Source organism: Pomacea canaliculata, linkage group LG5 (genome assembly GCF_003073045.1).
Source record: "Pomacea canaliculata isolate SZHN2017 linkage group LG5, ASM307304v1, whole genome shotgun sequence".
Classification (NCBI taxonomy): domain Eukaryota; kingdom Metazoa; phylum Mollusca; class Gastropoda; order Architaenioglossa; family Ampullariidae; genus Pomacea; species Pomacea canaliculata.
The window spans coordinates 33,830,212-33,848,107 of record NC_037594.1 but is presented as its reverse complement, the minus strand read 5'-3'; the positions used below and the strand labels follow the sequence as shown (position 1 = coordinate 33,848,107).

General features: G+C 42.8%; 3 protein-coding genes across 4 annotated transcripts in view; 2 read left to right on the top strand and 1 right to left on the bottom strand.

The window, feature by feature from the left end:
* The first annotated feature begins 374 nt into the window (after positions 1-374).
* LOC112564691 (uncharacterized transporter slc-17.2-like) lies at positions 375-11,784 on the top strand. Of its 2 annotated transcripts, none has more exons than XM_025239692.1 (11): positions 375-680; positions 3,995-4,202; positions 4,509-4,732; positions 4,940-5,173; positions 5,722-5,809; positions 6,138-6,233; positions 6,595-6,731; positions 6,931-7,080; positions 7,255-7,387; positions 7,897-8,145; positions 8,448-11,784. In XM_025239692.1, the coding sequence occupies exons 2-11, from the start codon at positions 4,148-4,150 to the stop codon at positions 8,681-8,683; spliced, it is 1,602 nt and encodes a 533-aa protein (XP_025095477.1). In that variant the 5' UTR covers positions 375-680; positions 3,995-4,147; the 3' UTR covers positions 8,684-11,784. The 2 variants fall into 2 exon arrangements, with proteins under 2 accessions (XP_025095477.1, XP_025095475.1); XM_025239690.1 differs by having other exon boundaries at positions 378-680; positions 7,897-8,138; positions 8,442-11,784.
* A 564-nt stretch (positions 11,785-12,348) lies between these two features.
* Positions 12,349-13,716, top strand: LOC112564692 (complement C1q-like protein 4). Its single transcript, XM_025239693.1, has one exon. It carries the CDS (start codon positions 12,593-12,595, stop codon positions 13,223-13,225), a length of 633 nt encoding a protein of 210 aa, XP_025095478.1. The 5' UTR covers positions 12,349-12,592; the 3' UTR covers positions 13,226-13,716.
* A 3,272-nt stretch (positions 13,717-16,988) lies between these two features.
* LOC112564842 overlaps positions 16,989-17,896 on the bottom strand; it is a 33,003-nt gene continuing 32,095 nt past the window's right edge. The window contains exon 6 of the mRNA XM_025239914.1: positions 16,989-17,708. Within this exon, the coding sequence (XP_025095699.1) occupies positions 17,261-17,708 (448 nt within the window). The 3' untranslated portion in view covers positions 16,989-17,260. The remainder of the gene's footprint in view (positions 17,709-17,896) is intronic.

Here is a 17,896-nt window from a genome sequence, read left to right as displayed (position 1 = left end):
CATATAGTTCTCATTCTGTTGACATCAGAAATGAGAGAAAATAACAGATATCATTAACTCGTAACCCTCGATAAACAATGAGATTAGCTCGGTGTGGAGTAAGTTATAGGCACATCTTTAAACACGAAAAATAGAAAATTAATTCCTCTTCCCTATAGCCTACTCTCTGCACTTGGCATCTGCATACAGTGCTGGCTGCTTTGCCGGGACCTCCTAGTTGCTTCTCCATCCCTCCTCCCCTCATTTCACCCCGTGTAGAGGAGGGCTCGCGGCACGTGAAGTGTGTGTGTTACGCAAACTCAACGACCTGCTGCAGGCAAGCGCTCGCGCCACCACCGACAGACTGCCAAGCGCTCGCGTGGCGCTCGCTAACGCTCTTCAAAAGCGATTTCGCTTGATTTCATCATCGCGACTGGCTGGCTCAAACCTCTCGGCACGGTGAGCCACTCGAAGAACCTCGTGTGTCGCCAGGACAGACCCATGGCAGTGGGTTTCCAAGGCGATCCCGGCAAGCTGAGTTGGTGACCTGTCCGATGCAGTCCATGGAGCTTATCGCCGATGTGATAACGATAGACGAGACCCACCCACAGTAACAGTGACTTGTTTGTGAGCCAGTCCTCACTCGCTGCTTCCTAGCACTGAGGGGAGTAGCAGCTCTGCCAGGCTTCACCACGTGAACGGTGAGAACCAAATCATGTCATTGTGGTCTAGATGTGTGTGGAATCGGGGTCAGTGACCTGCAGGCACTCGGCACCAGAAGGTGCGTGTCTGTGCCAGACTGATTCAGGTCAACGAACTGTGACACCGTGGGTCGCACATTGTCATACCATATGTTGTTACTAAACATTAGAAAGTGGAGTAGGGTGGCGGGTGTATGAGGGTGGAGGTGTAGATTCTGTCTATGATCAGCGATAAAACAAAGGGTGTGAGGACGGACACGTGGCTGACCTGGTTTGCTATCGGCTAACCTAGTTTCAGACTATATTACAAAGCTCACATGTGCGGTGTACACACGCTTCCGGAAGCCATTCGTCGCTAAGCACACATGACACACACTTTATTTACTTGGAGGGGGAATGTTCAACTGTTGTTAACGTTGTTATTACAATTATACATTTCATTCTCAAAGTCATAGATTTATGTGGAAACCTAGTTTATTCTTGCATCCTCACAGTTGGTAGACAGAGACCTACAATACATTTTATTAACCTGCAAGGGCAATTACAGGAAAGATTGATAGGTGCTCATGTGCTAGCAATACAACATGAGTACATAATCATGTTAACTAGAGTGAATAAAGTTACTTACAATGTATATATACAGCAACAGTAGGTACAGTTGCTACACTGCATTATGTCACCTCAGCCCACACAACATCATAGCCAGTAAATTTTAACAAGTGTTTGGCACATGGAATGAATGACTTGCGGTGAGAATTTGCTCTTCTTACCACCATTGCATATCTGTGGCCAGATCACAAGATAACTCGCAGGCCAACACATCAGGATGAGCAAGGATTCCAAAGAATTTTCTCATTAGCTAAGATTGTTAAGTCCCTCTGCTTGGTTCTGGAAATCTTGGAACAAGTATTAACAGGAGAGACAATACTGTTTTTGTGGTTTGAGAGAGGCTGTGGAAACAAGAGATGAAAGAAAGATTGATGAGTGTATCAATGAAGGACTAATAGAACCGAGTGAGAATGACAGAGCTGACAGAGAAAGATCTGAGTATTGCTGGTGCCTACTGAGGATTGTGTCAGTGTTGACATCCCAATCATACATAAATATTTGTAAGAGCTGACCACTTCAATGGCTTCACCTTAAATAATACTGTTGACCCCATCAGGCTTGTTCATCCTACAGTCAAAGATCATTTCCTTTGTCTTTGAAGTATTCAGGTTAAGGAAATGTTCATCATAGCAGCATACAAAGTCAGCAAGACTTCTACTATGAATATACATTTATTTTCATACAAGAGTGACAGCAAGGCAACCGTTAGCATACAGTATAAACAGCGAGGGGAATCCGTTCAGGTGACAGCAAGATCTGAGTGAAGATTGAGGTTTGGGTGCCTGAGGCAAGCATAGCAGCCCATCTCCACCCTCCCACCCAGGGGCTCATCATATAAAATTCCTGCTTACTTTGTACAAGACAAATAGCAGTAAATGACATTATTAAGCAACAACTTGCTTTTGAAAGCAAAAGTAGGTAGTTATTGTGAGCTTGAAAACCTCAGTTTTATTAGCCAGAAATATATTGTAAGAATTTTTTTTACTATTACTTGGTTTGGAGATTAATGTAATACTGTAACTGGTTTTTGTCTGCAGGTTTGTTTTACGTGTGTAGCCTGACGTGTAATGTTCTACACTGACTCAAACATATTCAATATATATCAAAGTCTCAACCATATGAAACAGCTGTTTATTTTTCTGTTGTTATATAAACACTTTATTTTTAATAATAAAAATCTCAGTGCCTAATAGTATTTTAGTTCACCATAATTTTAGGATGACAGCTGGAGTCCTGCATCAAGTCACGGGATACAGCTGCTTATTTATCAGTTCATAAAAGACTTGTAAATCTTACTCCTTACCTGTACAGTCTTCTGTTTTGGAAGAATAGAAAATATTAATCACCTGACAGTGCATGAGTAGAAAAATGATCTATGATTCAGCCTTGCTCGCAGTCTTGACATCATCAAAACTCATTTGAACAGTCAGTTGCTTCAGTTAAATGAACACGTTGATTGAAAGTGTTTACAGTTTTTATATTATGTATTATGATCTCTGTTGTTTAAACTTGTTAGAACTCAGAATAAGACGTATCAGTGTGGAGATACAGGAGGTTCATGTGCATGTGTGAGAGGGTGTAGGTGTGCATGTCTGTTGAAAGTTGTGTTTGTTCATTATGTTTGTATTTATGTATATATGTGCTTTTTGTTATTTTTGTATTAGTGATTTGTGAGCCAGAGATGAATTTCTGTCTTGGACTATGCCTTGTACAGATAACAAAGATTGATTGAAGAGTTTGCTGTTTAAATGAGCTTCAGTTACCAAGAGTCCCTTGCTGTGCTGGCTACAGTATATACTCCTTGGTCTTGGTGGGCACACACTGTGAACAAAACCACCTTCTATATTCAATTTTCACTAGGTAGCAAATCTCAAGGATTACTGAGACAAACTTTATAGGAATTGATTTGTGCTCAGAACACAACCCACAACACTAAGCAGCTGTGCTTCTGACAAATAGGTTGATGGTCTCAATCAGAATCAAGAATAGAGAACATGAACATGACAGGCAGCAGGAGGAAGGCTTGTGAGCAGAAAAACACTCACAAAAAAACACATTGACATACATTATTGCAGTCCAGCGGGTCACTGGGTGCAGTGTAGTTTTATTGCAGACATTCAAAGCTATCACCAGGGCCTCGCAGATTTGCAAGTTAATAGAGAGTTTATTGTAAGATGTCACGCTGTGCCACAGTCAAGATAACGGAAATATTTAATTTTGGGGTTTCTTTTTTTTCTTTTTCGTTCAGTGTCTTTTTCACCCTTTTTCATTTACCTCCATCCCTGCTCATAACACTTGCATGCGCTGTGATTTCTGACTGGCTTGCAAACAGAAAGAAAACATCAACATGTCTACGAGGCTTTGCCAGACACCGACTGGACTGTATGCCAAATATGGGTATTGTCCTTATCAAAACGGTCAGAAAACTTTGACCTGGTCGCTGATATTTGAGTGGGTACCTGTTTACAGGTGAGGCTATAGCCTTGCACACACTGGGCGCCAGAAGCTGATATTTCCATTGTTTTGCCTATGGTCTGTAACATATTGTCTTCACACTGGAATTAGTATTAGCAATCCTGTCTGGATCGTCGTGATATTTATCATGTCACAACAATAGGGAGAACCCTTGGTGGTGAAATGGCTTTGCATTCAGCACATTTAGTCAAATGCGTAGTCGTCTGACCTATTTATTCTTGTTGCATCAGGTGTTGCCAGCTTGTGTCGCCCTCGCAGCTCTCAGGCCCCGCAGACAGAAGAACAAGCATCGCTCAGAAAAGGGAGGAAAGGATCCGAGAATACAAAAATATTAATTTACCAAGCACCGTCATCACGCAGAGACATTGTCAGCAATCCTAAGCATGGGCAAGAGAAAAATAGAATTCTTACCGGACGGGGCCATCGACATGAAAGAAGGTAATAACACCAACTTATGTGCCATAAATATGTCGACATTTTTATGTTACTATTTAAGTTTACTTTTCTTGTGCCTTCTGCAAATCAGAAGGATGTCTGGATGAGGGCCTGGGAGTGAAGAACATAGTAGAGAAGTGTGTGTTCTGTGATATTTCTGTTTTACCTTTGTGCAAGTGTCTTTGCGGCACTGCATGGTTGTGGACAATTGCAGTATCAAACGTTTTATAAGAAGTTTGGAGGAAACAACAACGATGTGTATATATATATATAGCAGCTGACTTGTACTGTGCTGTCCTTTAACCTTAGTTCCATTCTGGACATCGGCCCGTCTGTGTCTGGCTGTCATCGGCTTTCTCGGCTTCATCTTCGTCTACGCCCTTCGCGTTAACCTGTCGGTCGCCGTCGTCTGCATGGTCAACCGCACGGCCGTGGCCGCCATCAGCAGAGACGACAACAGCAGTGCCGGCGTCGGCGACGAGGAATGTGCCGCCCTCTCTACCGGAAATGCCACGTCGGGTTCTTCGGTTGAGGTAGGTGTGTGTGAGAGAGAGAGAGACTTTATCAATGACTAATCCAGTCTTTGGACTTCGTTTGAGAGAGAGAGAACACTAAACCTATATCGTCAAGATGATGAGAATCATTTCGTGTGAAAGTGAGAAAGTCAGTGAGACGAGATATACGAGAGTCTTGTGCTTTAGTTTAAAAAAAAAACTATTCGGTCTTATGATTTTCAACAGGACGGCAACATAGAATGGGACAAGAAGACTCAAGGCATGGTGCTGGGCTCTTTCTTCTGGGGCTACCTAGCCTCACAGATTCCTGCGGGCTGGCTGGCCACCCGGATCGGCGGCAAGTGGTTGTTTGGGGTGGCCATGCTGGTGGCAGCCCTGCTGACCATCATCACGCCCGTGGTGGCAGAAAACACCTTCGTAGGTCTAATGGTGGTTCGCATTCTGCTAGGAGCTGCTTCGGTACGTGAGTTTAGAGTTCTGCTTGAGTGAGAGCGTGTGGGGGTGCTCGTGTGCTTGTTGGAGGAGATGGCAGTTTCTTTGCCAAGGTGTGCAGTGGTGTGAATGAAGAGTCTAACGGAAGGATGCTCTGTCTCTTAACTGCCTCCTCCTAACGCTTGCCACAGTGACAGTTGAGTTTTATGGGGCTGTTGAGTGCTTCCTAACGCTTGCCGCAGCGATCGTTGGGTTTTATGGGGTTAAGGGATTAAGGAGTGATATGGAAGTGACATGACAAATCGTGAGGCAGCTTGGCGGCTTGAACAGCCTAATCATTAACAGAGAGAAAGAGATGATTGGAAGAGGGTAAAAGGAAGAGAGAAAAGATGGACAAAACCATGGCTTACACTTTCGTTTACTTTTTAGTTTTGTTCAAAATGCGAAAATCCACTAAACATTTGGTGTGAAGTAAATATCCATAGGTGATGTAAGTGGGTTAATGTTTGAATGTTATGTTACATGATGTCCAGTTTGTAGTTTACAGTTTGTGACATTTCTCCTGTTTGACTTAGGGCGTGACGTTTCCCGCCATGCACTGCATGTGGGGGTCATGGGCGCCGCCACTAGAGAGAACAAAGCTGATGGCCTTTACCTATGCCGGTGAGTTCGCTTCTTTGTAGCCAGTTGCTTTGATGTGCCGCAGTAAAAGCTATAAAATTTTATTTTTAAGCATACAGTCCAACATTAGAAGTTATATGCAGGAAAATGGAACAAGGTGGAACATGCAATGAAGGAAAAGATTTACACGGTGAGCACGGGTCATGGAGGTCATGACAGCTGTGGTGTTGTCGTCTGCTTTAGAGTCCGTCCCAGCGAGAGAACTAATTAATTCGTGCACCCAGAAGCAATTAAGAACACACGAACACACACACATACACACGCAGCCCTGAGCGAGCGAGTGGTAAAAGAATGTTATTTACTTCTGCAGGTGCACAGGTGGGCAACATAATTACCTTTCCTTTGGCCGGCTTCTTATGCAAATATGGCTTCGCAGGGGGATGGCCTTCAATCTTCTACGTCATAGGTAAGTAGAGATAGAGTGTACCCTCACCCTCCCATTCACACGTGGAGGGAATGTCACCTCAAGTCTTCTGCCTGTGAGTTTAAAGGGGAAAAAAGAGGGTGAACACAGTTGGGGGGGGGGGGAAGAGAAGTGTTGTAAGGGGAAACAATCCAGTTCTCGAAGCTATTTGAATTTTGTAGATGCTCTCCCCTTATTCGCTTTTCCCTTGAAAGGTCCGAACATGAAGGCGGTATTTTAGTATCGTACAAATGTCAAATTATGCTATTGTCGGTGGTGTTGTGGTCACGTGACATTCCTCTGACATGTGACGGAATATTGCTCGGGGGAGAGATGGTAGCACGTAACAGTCTCACTTTTGCAGGTGGGGTGGCGTTGCTGTGGGTGGTGGTGTGGATGTTGTTCACCAGTAATACTCCAGCACAGCATCGCCGCATCACCGACATCGAGCGACGCTACATCCAGTCCAGTCTGCAAAGTAACGACACTGACGACACCAAGGTCTGCATTAACATCGTCGATGAATTTATTTTTCACTCATTTGTTTCCTTGTTTTTCGCCATTTCTGAAAAGTTTTCTTCATAAGAGTTTCTACATATAAAGCAAAAGTCTTAAACAGTGCCGGAAGTGAAGGAGGGTGTGCGAATTGACTCTCGTACGTTATCATAATCACGTGACTTGTGACTTCTCTCCATCATAGAGGCCGAGCATACCCTGGCGAGGGATCGCCACATCCATGCCCAACTACGCCATCATCGTCAGCAACATCACTTCCGACTGGGGCGCCTACACCCTGCTGACGAGCATCCCTACCTACATTAGCGAGGTCCTCAAATTCGACATAGCCTCGGTAAGTGGAGCTTTAGACTATCTCTATCCCACGTGAAGGACGACAAGCAGGTAGTATGACAAGCTCGTAGTATGACGATTGTACAGACGCACACCAAAGACTCCTCCATAGACAACAGGCACAACGGGAAATATCTCAGATTTGATGAGTGAAACGTGTTTCGTGTTTCTGCAGAACGGACTGGTCTCGGCGCTGCCCTACATCGGGATGTGGGCCACGATGAACATATCCGGGTGGCTGTCAGATCTCCTTCGCCGCCATCGACTTTTAAGCACTGGGAATACCCGGAAACTGATGGACGCTTTTGGTAAGTATTCAGTCAGAACTCCGAGACGGATTTTATAAAACTACTTCTCTTTTAGAAGGACGAAAAAGGGAGACGATTCAAAGGGATGGGAAAACCTGCTTTGAGGTTAAATCGAAAATTGGATTGTTCTCGATCAGTGAATAAATTGTCAATAATCTGTTGGAAGGTTACGTGAGACTGACGAAACAGCATCTACACAAATATTTCAACGAAAATCTAAGAAATTCTGTAAAATAATATCGATGACTGAGATACATGTATTAGGACCGTAGGGGATGAAAAAAGTATTCCTGTAGACTGTAGAGTGTAGAGGGTCGTTGTCAATACCCTTCTACTCACCAGCATTATTTCGTGGAGGATTTTTGTTATGTTGTATTGTGGAAGATGTTATATGTGGGAAAAGCTACAATGATCATAGCAGTGTCAGCAGCAAGACGGCCATTGTAAAAAGACAGAAGGAGAAGGATGGCAGTGTGATCTTTGACCCCCATGTGACGTGACTTGTGCAGGGAAGGTGGTGGCTGGGTTGCTGCTGGTGGGGCTCGGGTACGTGGACTGCACACAGCCGGCAGTCGCTATCGCTCTACTGGTGCTGGGTGTCTCCATCGCCGGCTTCCAGTACAGCGGTTTCCTAGTCAACCACGTCGACATCGCCCCGGCCTTCGCCGGCATCCTCTTCGGCATCTCCAACTCCATCGCCGCGGTCACGGGATTCCTCTCGCCCGTCGTTGTCGGCATCATCACGGAGGAGGTATGCTGTATGTGTGTGTGTGAGGGGTTTGAAGGTGCCTTCAGACGTCAGAGACACATGTGTCAAAAATAAAGTTTTTTTTAAAAAAATGGACCAAGATTTTCATTTGTAGAAGGAAGTAGACTAAACTTCAGCCGCTCGCTCTATCTTGCTCTCTTTCGCCCATTGGCTGCTAAGTACTGAAGTCAGCAGGTAACTTTTATGCAGCGGTTGGAATGACGAAATAGTTTATGTGCATATTTTTTTCTCTCTTTATTTTTTTTGGTCGCTAATCGCATCTCTGTCGCCTGGCTGACCTTTCAGAGGCAGACGAGGCGGAATGGCAGATCGTCTTCTACGTCGCGGCCGCAATTTACCTGTTCGGCGCCATCTTCTACGTTATCTTTGCCTCCGGGGTGCTGCAGCCGTGGGCCTCGGGGGCCTCCAAGACACTGGAGGTGGATGACGGAGGGCTGGCGATGGCGGAGTCCCCCGTGGACAAGGGAGACAATGACGTCGAGCAGAAGGAGCGCCTGATGAGGAATGTGACGAACGACAGACTCTAACACCTGGCGAAAACGACAGACTCTAACACCTGGCGAAGTATCTAACGAGTGACAGGTTCTAACAGAACTCTTTGCCATCTGGTCCGCAACATGTCAACCCGTCTCTCCCTTGAATCCCTCAGCTGTCCCTGCCTGCACTGTTGTGGAGGGTGTGTTTTGAAATAACTGACACCACACTGATGCTACTTTTGTTTTCGTGAAAACTCACAACAATCAGGAAAACTGTTGCCACCTTCATCTTTGTAACCCTTGAGTTGGCATTTTTTCTTTGTTTAGCTTCAGGAATGATATAGCCGACATGACAGGAAGGTGGACTGAGAGAGAGCAGGTTCAATTTTTTCTGTTGCTTTTGCTTTAGTCTCTGTTTTAATTTTTTTTTTTTTTTTTTTTTTTGTTTGGTGGATTTGCCTGTGGAAGATTTCGTCAGCCAGCAAAGGAACGATCAGGCAAGACATTTTCTCCTGGCTTAGCCTCAGCCACTTAGGATGAGGGACTGTTCGCAGGAAGGCAGGGCTGACCAGCAATTTCAACATTTCAGAAGTTGTGAACAGACTGAAAGAAGGCGTAGGTGGCTCATGCTGAGCATCTACACAGAAAAGAAAAGAAGATTACAAAAAATGTTGTAGGGTGCATTTACACTTACAACTGTGCCGCGTAAAATTTTTAATGACTTTTATATATTTATTTTAGTAATATTCAATTGTAAAACAACGCGTGCGCCTGTTTGATGGTCGCTGTTGCATTTCTACGAAGCTAGTGAGGAAGTATGACATAAAAAAAGGAAAAGCTGTGGTCAAAGCTCCAGCCGGTGACTCTGGCTGTCACCTGACCTCCTCACCAGCTGCGTGCGGCTGTAGCTTCAGTCTGTTATTTTCATCTTTGGCAAATTTTATTGTCGTTTTGTTTTATACATTTATTTTACAATCTTTACTATACCTTTGCATTTTGGGTGATGGTTTTGGGGTGGTTGGTGTGGTGGCTAGTGGGCAGCACAGCCGGTATCGACAGGTGTGTCAAGGTGCTAGTATTGTCAGCTGCTTATTTTACCGCTGGATGCGTCGTTGTTACAGCTGGAGAACTTGTCACAGTGCGTTTGAGTTATTTATTTTTTATTTATTTAATTTTGAAGCGACTGAGGTAGTATCAGAGGTAACGGACGGGTGAATTGCGAGACATTAAAGATGATTAGGGGAATAAATGATGAGCCTGACCAACGTATATGGATTTTGTAAAAAAAAAATAAATAAATAAAAACAAGAACAAAGCAAAATAAAAGAGAGAGATTCTCTTTAACGTTTGTCTATAGAGTCGTTATATGTAGGAACAAAGACAGAAGTGATGATTGACTACTGAATACTGGAACAAGTATGAAACGATGAATTTGAATAACTGAAGCCAAATTATAAATTCACTCCCCATGTTCTGTACGGATTAAAATATAAATTGTTCATACGTTTTATTCAAACTTCTTTGAAGTGGTAGACCTTTCTGTGTGGTTTTTAAATTACATTTAAGTTACATGGTGCTTTGATTGTTGTCGTTGCTATGTTTCCCACACACATATCAGACACCTACCTGAGGAGCTGTTCATTGTGATCTAGTCTTTTGTCAACAAGTTTGGCTCGATGTCAAACACCAACAGACTTGCATATTGTTGGATTACATTCATTCTGTCGGTGTGTCTAACGACTTTTTCATCGTCATCGTTAGTCTGTGCTATAAATGGTACTTAATTGAAAATTGTCTGCCCTTGTCATTTGTTTCCTATTATCAACAAGGTTCTGATTGTGTAAATTAGTTTTAGTCGAGATAATTACGATTTTTAGCGACTTAATTTTTTAATTTTTATATAGAAATCTTATGCTATTTGAAATTTACATTTTTTAGAAGAAATTTGCGCGGCGTCAACAGTTTGTTTACAAGTGTTTGTGAGAGAAAGAGAGATGAGCTTTGGAAGCATAATTTTTAGTGTGGGTGATATGAACTTTTTCTTGCTTTCTAGTAAACTTAATTGCACTCGTGTTGCCAGGTGCTTGAAAGTCTTCCATTTGTTTTTTTTTCTGTCCCTTGCAGAGTGTGTGCGATATTTGTGTTGTGAGGTGTTGGGAGTTTACTAGAGGATGTTGTATCTAGGGACATGAACCATCATGCACGACGACAGTTGCATTTATATGAGTTGTTATGTTTGACCGCAGTACTTCAGGACTGTGTTGTACTTAAGCGCGTGCCTGTGGCGAGCCAGCATTTTCCGAAGCCAAGCTCCTCTGATTGGCTGCCTTGCCCTCCCCATCCCTGGTCCTGTCCCCCAGTACACAACTGGCATGGTTTGCAACACCTGTTATTGAATCTGTCAGTATACTTCTATATACCAGCTCGTGAACCGTTCATCCTCTTTCTTGATGACGGACTTTTGTATGTTTACAATTGAATACTTGTTTACAGATACCGCAGGAAACGGACAAAGATTATTTTTATTAGATTGCACGTAAAAACGTGTTGACAAGAGTATGTGTGTATATATATCATCTGTACTGTCATATGTAGGTAAATGTGTGTTGACCGAAGACTTTGCAAAATAATGTTACTGCATTAATGTGTTTTATTTCTCTATTGTAAGTGGTTTCCAATATTTTTGAATTTGCTGAATCTCATTAGAAATTATGTCAATATATTCGTCTTTTTAGCTTTGTTTTGAGGAGTGTCACATATCCATATCTGGTAAAGGGTGTTTTCACGAGCACTTGTAAGCAGCAGTTGTGGGTGGGTTTATTTTGTGTGTGTGTGTGTGTGTTGCCCATGTCCCTGGGGCATTTATCAAGCAATGCTTATTCTATTTCAGTGTGGCCTTGTGCGTGCGTGCGTGCACCCTTGCATCTTAAAGTATGGCGGCGTGGTAGATTGGGACTTCTTTGCATGATATATGACAGCTATATTCTATTTTTGTGTGCTTTTACATTGAAATGCCTTGCCAACCATAGTCACGGTGCAGTCTTTGATTATAATCATGCCTGATGGAGAATTAATTTGCCATTGCTTTCTTTTTCTTCGCTTTTTTTTTTTTTTTTTTTGGCAGGGGAATAAATTTTGTTTTGAAATTCGCAGTAGTTTTGAGAGGGATTTAATTCCGATTGTGTGTGTGTGTGTGCATATTGTATTAAGGCTTTGTTCACGCTTCAGATGAGCGCCAGCTGTAGCTCATGCGTATAGAACATACAAGTAAACCTGGATTCACGTCGAGCCTGTACCCTACTTACAGGCCGACCAAACCGGTGATCACTGTCCTACAGAAATTGTGGTCCGAAGTTATTTTGAAAGTATCATATTTTGTTATTTTATTTGTAAACTAATATTGACACAAAATCTTATTTATTTATTTTTTATTTTTTTCTTTATTCGCCGTTTTGTCGTCAAATGGTATAAGGCGACATACGACTGAACATGCATGGAGCTGAGTCTGGCCTGAATTCAAGTCGAGTCTAGTTTGAAACTGAGCAATGGTCTGGTTACTATCAACAGTACAAATCTCCGACTGTATTGCTTGCCACATCATGGATATTGTGTTATGCCGAAAGATATGACTTTTAATGGATCACACTACTCATCCACTGGTTGACATGTAGTCACGTGTCTCAATTTGACGAATGACCGTTGAATGTGTTCGCGAGGCTGGATCGGATAATGTGTGAGTGATAAGTGACAGGTAACACCGATAACAGTCTATAAAAGTCACTGATAACTTTAGCGATACAGTTAAAGAGACAATAAACGCCATTGCAGTTTTTTAATTCAGTTACATTCAAGTATCCAAAACTTTGCAAAGTTTAGAATTTGGATGCAGTGAGTCCTGTTTGAGCATCTATAAAATCAGCTAAACTGTAAACGAGAAGCTGTAATTCAAAAGTGAAAATAATGGCGGTTGCTGCCTGGTTATTGTTTGCCATGATGTGCAGCTTGTCGCTAGCCGGGATGGGCCTGTGTGGCTCACTAAACAGACCACTAGTAAAATCACCATCCCGCAGTCGCCGCTCTGATGATGTTGATCCACTTACTGCTGTTGTCAACCAACTCTCCCAGGAAGTGTTGCAGCTGAAAACGAGTCTAGCTGCACTGGAGGCTAGTCAGGCTAGACTAGCAGGCAGCCAGACTATGTCAGTCAGCTTTACCGTCCACTTCTCTAAGGCAGACGTGGTTGGGCTAGGCACGGATCAAATTCTCGTCTTCGATGTTGCCAGGAACAACATCGGCAATGGTTACAACACAGGCACTGGTTTCTTCACAGCGCCAGTCGCCGGAAGTTACGTCTTCTTTCTCGGCATGCAGCGCCACGGCGACGACGAGTCGACTTTCATCGCATCCATTGTGAAAGGAACAACAACCATTGGCGTCGCAGAGGCCGGCTACAGTCCTTTCGAGCACGGGAGTATGTTGGTGACAACTCACCTCGAGCGAGGGGACACTGTGTGTGTAAAGGCGAGCCACGGAACCACAGTCTATGGAGGTATGTCCACGGTCTTCTCTGGATTTCTGCTCCACCAGAACTGATGGCATCTGAGAACAGCAGATTTCAAAAACCTCTACTGAATTTCCCAGTATGGATAAAAATATATGAAAGTATATCATACTTTAGAAATATATATATATCATATAGATCCCGTTATATACACACGACTCATCTTGAGTGACAGGACGAGTGTGTAGAAGTACAGTCTGGAGCTGTAACAGCTGCTTTCTGGTGGTTTTCTTTTGGAATCGTGCGATGTCTGATTCAGAATGCCATGCTATAGGATCGGGAATATTCGGAGAACATCTAAAAGCTAACATTTTCGTTGGTTCTGAAAATAATGTAATTATTTTGTTATATTTTCTAGAATGATTATCGGCATATTTTTTGCGGGATAGCCTTTCCATGAGAAATGTGCCCTGACAGTGATCACAGGTATGTAGCTATGTGTTTTTTAACTAAACTACCACCAGCAATAAACAAAATTCGAACGTTTGAGAATGATTTTTTCCATCCAGGATTACGATTTCATGAATACCCTTATTTTTATAAAATCTGTCATTGTTTTGGCCTGTTAACCTTAGTTTTCTAATTGGCCTTTCAAACCATTGAACTTTGCTGTAGTAAAGATAGTCCTAATATTGATAACTTATTTGTCTTGCCATGACATGTTCGTATACTGTACGAATGTTACTTTCTGATAATGGAGAATCTGGTGTGTAAGGAATTCCATTGCCTTGTACTTATATCAGTGACATGTTCAGCGACAAAGTATGAAAGCAGAAAGTGCAGCTGCAGGAAATTGTGTTATTCCGGTTATTCAAGAGGAGAACAATCAGCAGTAGACATTTATGTTAAGTGCAATATCCAAAAATATCAGTTGGTGCTTTCTGATTTTAGAGATTCATTAGTTCAATAAAATTTCCTTTCATTGATACGATCAACGTTTTCTCTGTTTGGGTGTGTGGGTCTGTGTTGAGAGAGAGAGAGGCTTTTTTTTTTCTTTCTCTGCTTGCTCCTTTATATCCGCGCTATATAATTCTATCAGTCTCTACCATGGCTCCAGTAATAAGACTAAAAAGATGTCTGAAACGCTCGCTCAGGTTCTGTTCTTGCACTGCGGAAGCATATGGAAGTCCAGGACAAGATCTTTGTTTCCCAAGTTGCAAAGGGATGTGACATCAGTCCTCGGACTCCTGTTGTCAGTCAGCTTTCACTGGAACTGCTAAAGCTGAAGGCAGGACTCACTGCACTGGAGACTAAAGTAGAGGCCGGTCAGAATGTCATTTTATTTTCAGTGGCTTTGAGTACAAATCCATGTTGAATTTAGTAACCGGTAAACAGCTTTACTATAGCGCTTGAAACACAGAATCTTCACCTACTTTCATTCATCGAAATAACTGGTTGACTTTTTTTTTTTTTTTTTTTTTTTTTTTTAATAAAGCCTTTAAAGGGAAGTAATCTATAGTGGAACAACTCCTGAAGGTTCCAGTAGTTGCCTCCCTTAATTTAAGCATAGTGATATGTGTTCTAAGATGATACCTCTGTTAGAACAAATCCATCCAACTCGGGCTAGGCGGCTGTGCATGGGTAAGGTCATATTTGACCTGTTCGTCGTAAATGAGTGTGGATGTTTTGTTATATTATTTTTTTCTTTCTTTGTCTGCGTTTCTGGCGAAGAAGGTGTTGGTGTTAACTGGTGGGAACATTAAAGGTGCTACTATGATTAGAAGATTATGTTCAGCTATACGGTCTGCGTTTGAAACATCGACAATATTTGACAAAGCTTTTTTACCGTGGCCGAATCAGCTTGTCACGTTTGTATTCTGACTTTGACATACCCCTTGTTATCTAGATTCTAGACTGATGATCTGAAAGTCAGGGTATTGAAGAAGAAAGGAAAAGAAAGACGCATGACAAATCTTTATTTAGAAGGAAATAACATGACAACTTCATTAGTCCCAATAAACATGAGAAGAAGGAGACAGAAAGAAAAATAAAAAGGAAAGGAAGGAAGGAATGATGAAAGAAGATATAAGAAGAAATAAGGAGAATAAAAAGAAAGGTAAAGAGAAGAACATAAAGAAGATCAAAAGCTGATAGAAAGAAACATAAGGACTACTACTACCACACACACACACACATATTCGTATACTGTTTTATACACTCACACACGTAGACATTTCCACAACTCCACACATACAGTGATACACCCACACGGATAATGTCACAGATAAGACAGCTGCAGGTAATGACAACAGTAATGAAGATCTTGTTCTTCTTTCAGCCCTCATTTCATACGCGTGTTGCAGTTGAGCCGCAAGGGGTTTGTCGAGGGAGCGGAGGTGTTTGCACTGGTACCGTGAATTAGGGGCGATAACCGCGTGACTCCTGAGTAAATAAATGTCTGCATGGCTTATCTCCCTTGTCATCTGATTACCACAGGCTACTGCGACATGAGAAATCGGTTTGCTTTTTGTGTTTGATCATTTGGTCTGCTATGTGTGTGAGAGATAACCATCTTTACTGACTATATTGTTTTCTACAGTCACGAAAAACATAAGAGAATGTAATAATTTTCATGTGCACCTTTACAAGACAGTAAGAACCAGCTAATTAATAACTAGAATGTTAAACGATTTAATGCCATTAACGGATCATTTGATATGCAAGCGTTAGGGTTATATATTCCTCGAGGCTGGCATGTAAAAGCTAAGAGCATCCACCCCAAAATGTTTCTGCATTATTTGTGGAAATTCAGCGTACATATCTTCCTGCTAATCAAGTTTTTACCTCAATGATCTCGCAGACGATCTAACCAATCCGTCTGGATTGTAGTGATTCTAAAACTTTATGTTTGGGCAGTTTATAAAAGCCATGTAAGAAAACCGTTGTTCGTTGTCATGACAAAGAGAACAAGTGAAATACCAACGATATTTTTAGGGGATTTTGGGGTGGGTAAGGGGTATGAATGGGACAAATAGGGCGAGACCACATCCACTGTTGTTTCATTCAACAAAGACGTCTCTACCCATTCAGAGAAAGTTTATTTCATGACTAAGTGTCAGCAAGACCTTACAATACCCTTGACTGTCAGTGAGACCTTACAGTACACTTGCCTGTTCCTCTCTTTATTTCTCTTTCTCTTTCTCTTTCTCTTTCTCACACACACATACACAGAGCATTGCACGGCCCTTATGCTTCTTCTCTCTTCTTCCCACATCTGACTGGTTTCTCTGTGTGGCTGTTCACGGGCGTCGGGTTACTCTGCAGGTTCTCTGAACATCGCTGATGATGTCATTAACCTCGGCATTACTGTGAACAGCAAAGATTCCCCGATCGACTGGGTAGAGTTTGATTTCTTGTCCAATTAGCAGTCCAGGGTCGATACGTCCTCGTTCAATAACTACCTGTCATCCAGAAAGAGTCACGTGACAGGCTGGTCAACAGTTCTTCAGCAAATGTCAAACTGTAGAGCGAAGTTAATGAAGCAGACTATAGTCTTCTGCATTCTTTTTGTTGGAGTGTGGAATCACTGAAATGAACATCATCAGGCATCCACTGCATATGAAATCAGATGGAGTTAAAAAGGTGATAATGACAATAATAAGATGATGACAATGATGACAACGAGAGTATTGATGGTGTGTGATGTTGGTGTTTATCGAGTTTCATGTTAGAACATCATGATGGCGGTGTTTGTCAGCATATCGTGAAGTCGGTGTTATTAGATTTTCATTCTGTATATCGCACTCTTTTCACTCCTTCTTTTCTTCTGATTTCCTCCGATATATTCACATTCTTGATTTAAGCCATAGCTTCCAGCGAGGCCAGTGGAAACGGTCACACACTTAAGGGCCTGCAAGGTAGTCGGCATGCCGAACACAAAAAATTCACACCTTCAGAGTCCAGTTGAGCTAATCGCATCCTATACATCCATGGACCCCGTTGTCTGGAGAAATATCGACCTATCATTTTCCTCCCATGTCTGGATGTCTTCTCATACCACCATGGAACAGGTGAGCCTTTCGTCAAGGTTTCACAGAACTCAGAAACCATCCCTACACAGTGACACGCTACAAGTCCTCAGACTCGGCCTTCTTGGAACAACAGCAGCAGCAGCAACAACAGCCACTGGTGCAGGAAAGGGTCAAAGGGCAGTTGGTACGTCGGCAGCTGCAGCCCTTGCAGGTGACGAGGCGGAGGAAGTGGTGACGGAAGCGCTTGGCCGTCAGGAAGTACAGGTAGAAGTTGACGGCGTGCGTGGAGTCGCACAGCACGTAGGAGACCTGCTGGAACAGGAATTTGATGGCCCCACCTTGGCTGCCATGTGTCCCCACATTCCAGTGCACTTCCGCCACAAAGTACACGCTGATGGGCAGAGTCAGGATGACGAAGACGACGGTCGCCGACAGCAGCATCAAGTTCACCTGCAACATTAGCAAAGGTAGCTCGTCAAACACATCACAGCCATCTGTTCTTACTATGTTTATCATTGCGTGTTTGTCATCCTCATGTGACCATTACTTTCCCCGCTACGCTCTGATGCTGACCAACCGACCATTCAATCAACCATTCAACCATTCATCCATCCAACCAACCAACCGACCGATCTTCTTCATCACTGCAATCTTTTTTTTTCCTTCTCTGTTTCTTCTATTTCTTCTTGTCTTTTTTCTGACACCGCCTCCTTCGTTTGTCACCAACCTTTC

Excerpts from the sequence above, each read along its gene's own strand:
- LOC112564691 (XM_025239692.1), top strand. The coding sequence starts at position 4,148 with ATGGGCAAGAGAAAAATAGAATTCTTACCGGACGGGGCCATCGACATG. Across the intron at positions 5,810-6,137 it reads GATGGCCTTTACCTATGCCG|GTGCACAGGTGGGCAACATA; the intron begins GTGAGTTCGCTT and ends TTACTTCTGCAG. Across the intron at positions 8,146-8,447 it reads CATCACGGAGGAGGTATGCT|ACGAGGCGGAATGGCAGATC; the intron begins GTATGTGTGTGT and ends TTTCAGAGGCAG.
- LOC112564692 (XM_025239693.1), top strand. The coding sequence starts at position 12,593 with ATGGCGGTTGCTGCCTGGTTATTGTTTGCCATGATGTGCAGCTTGTCG.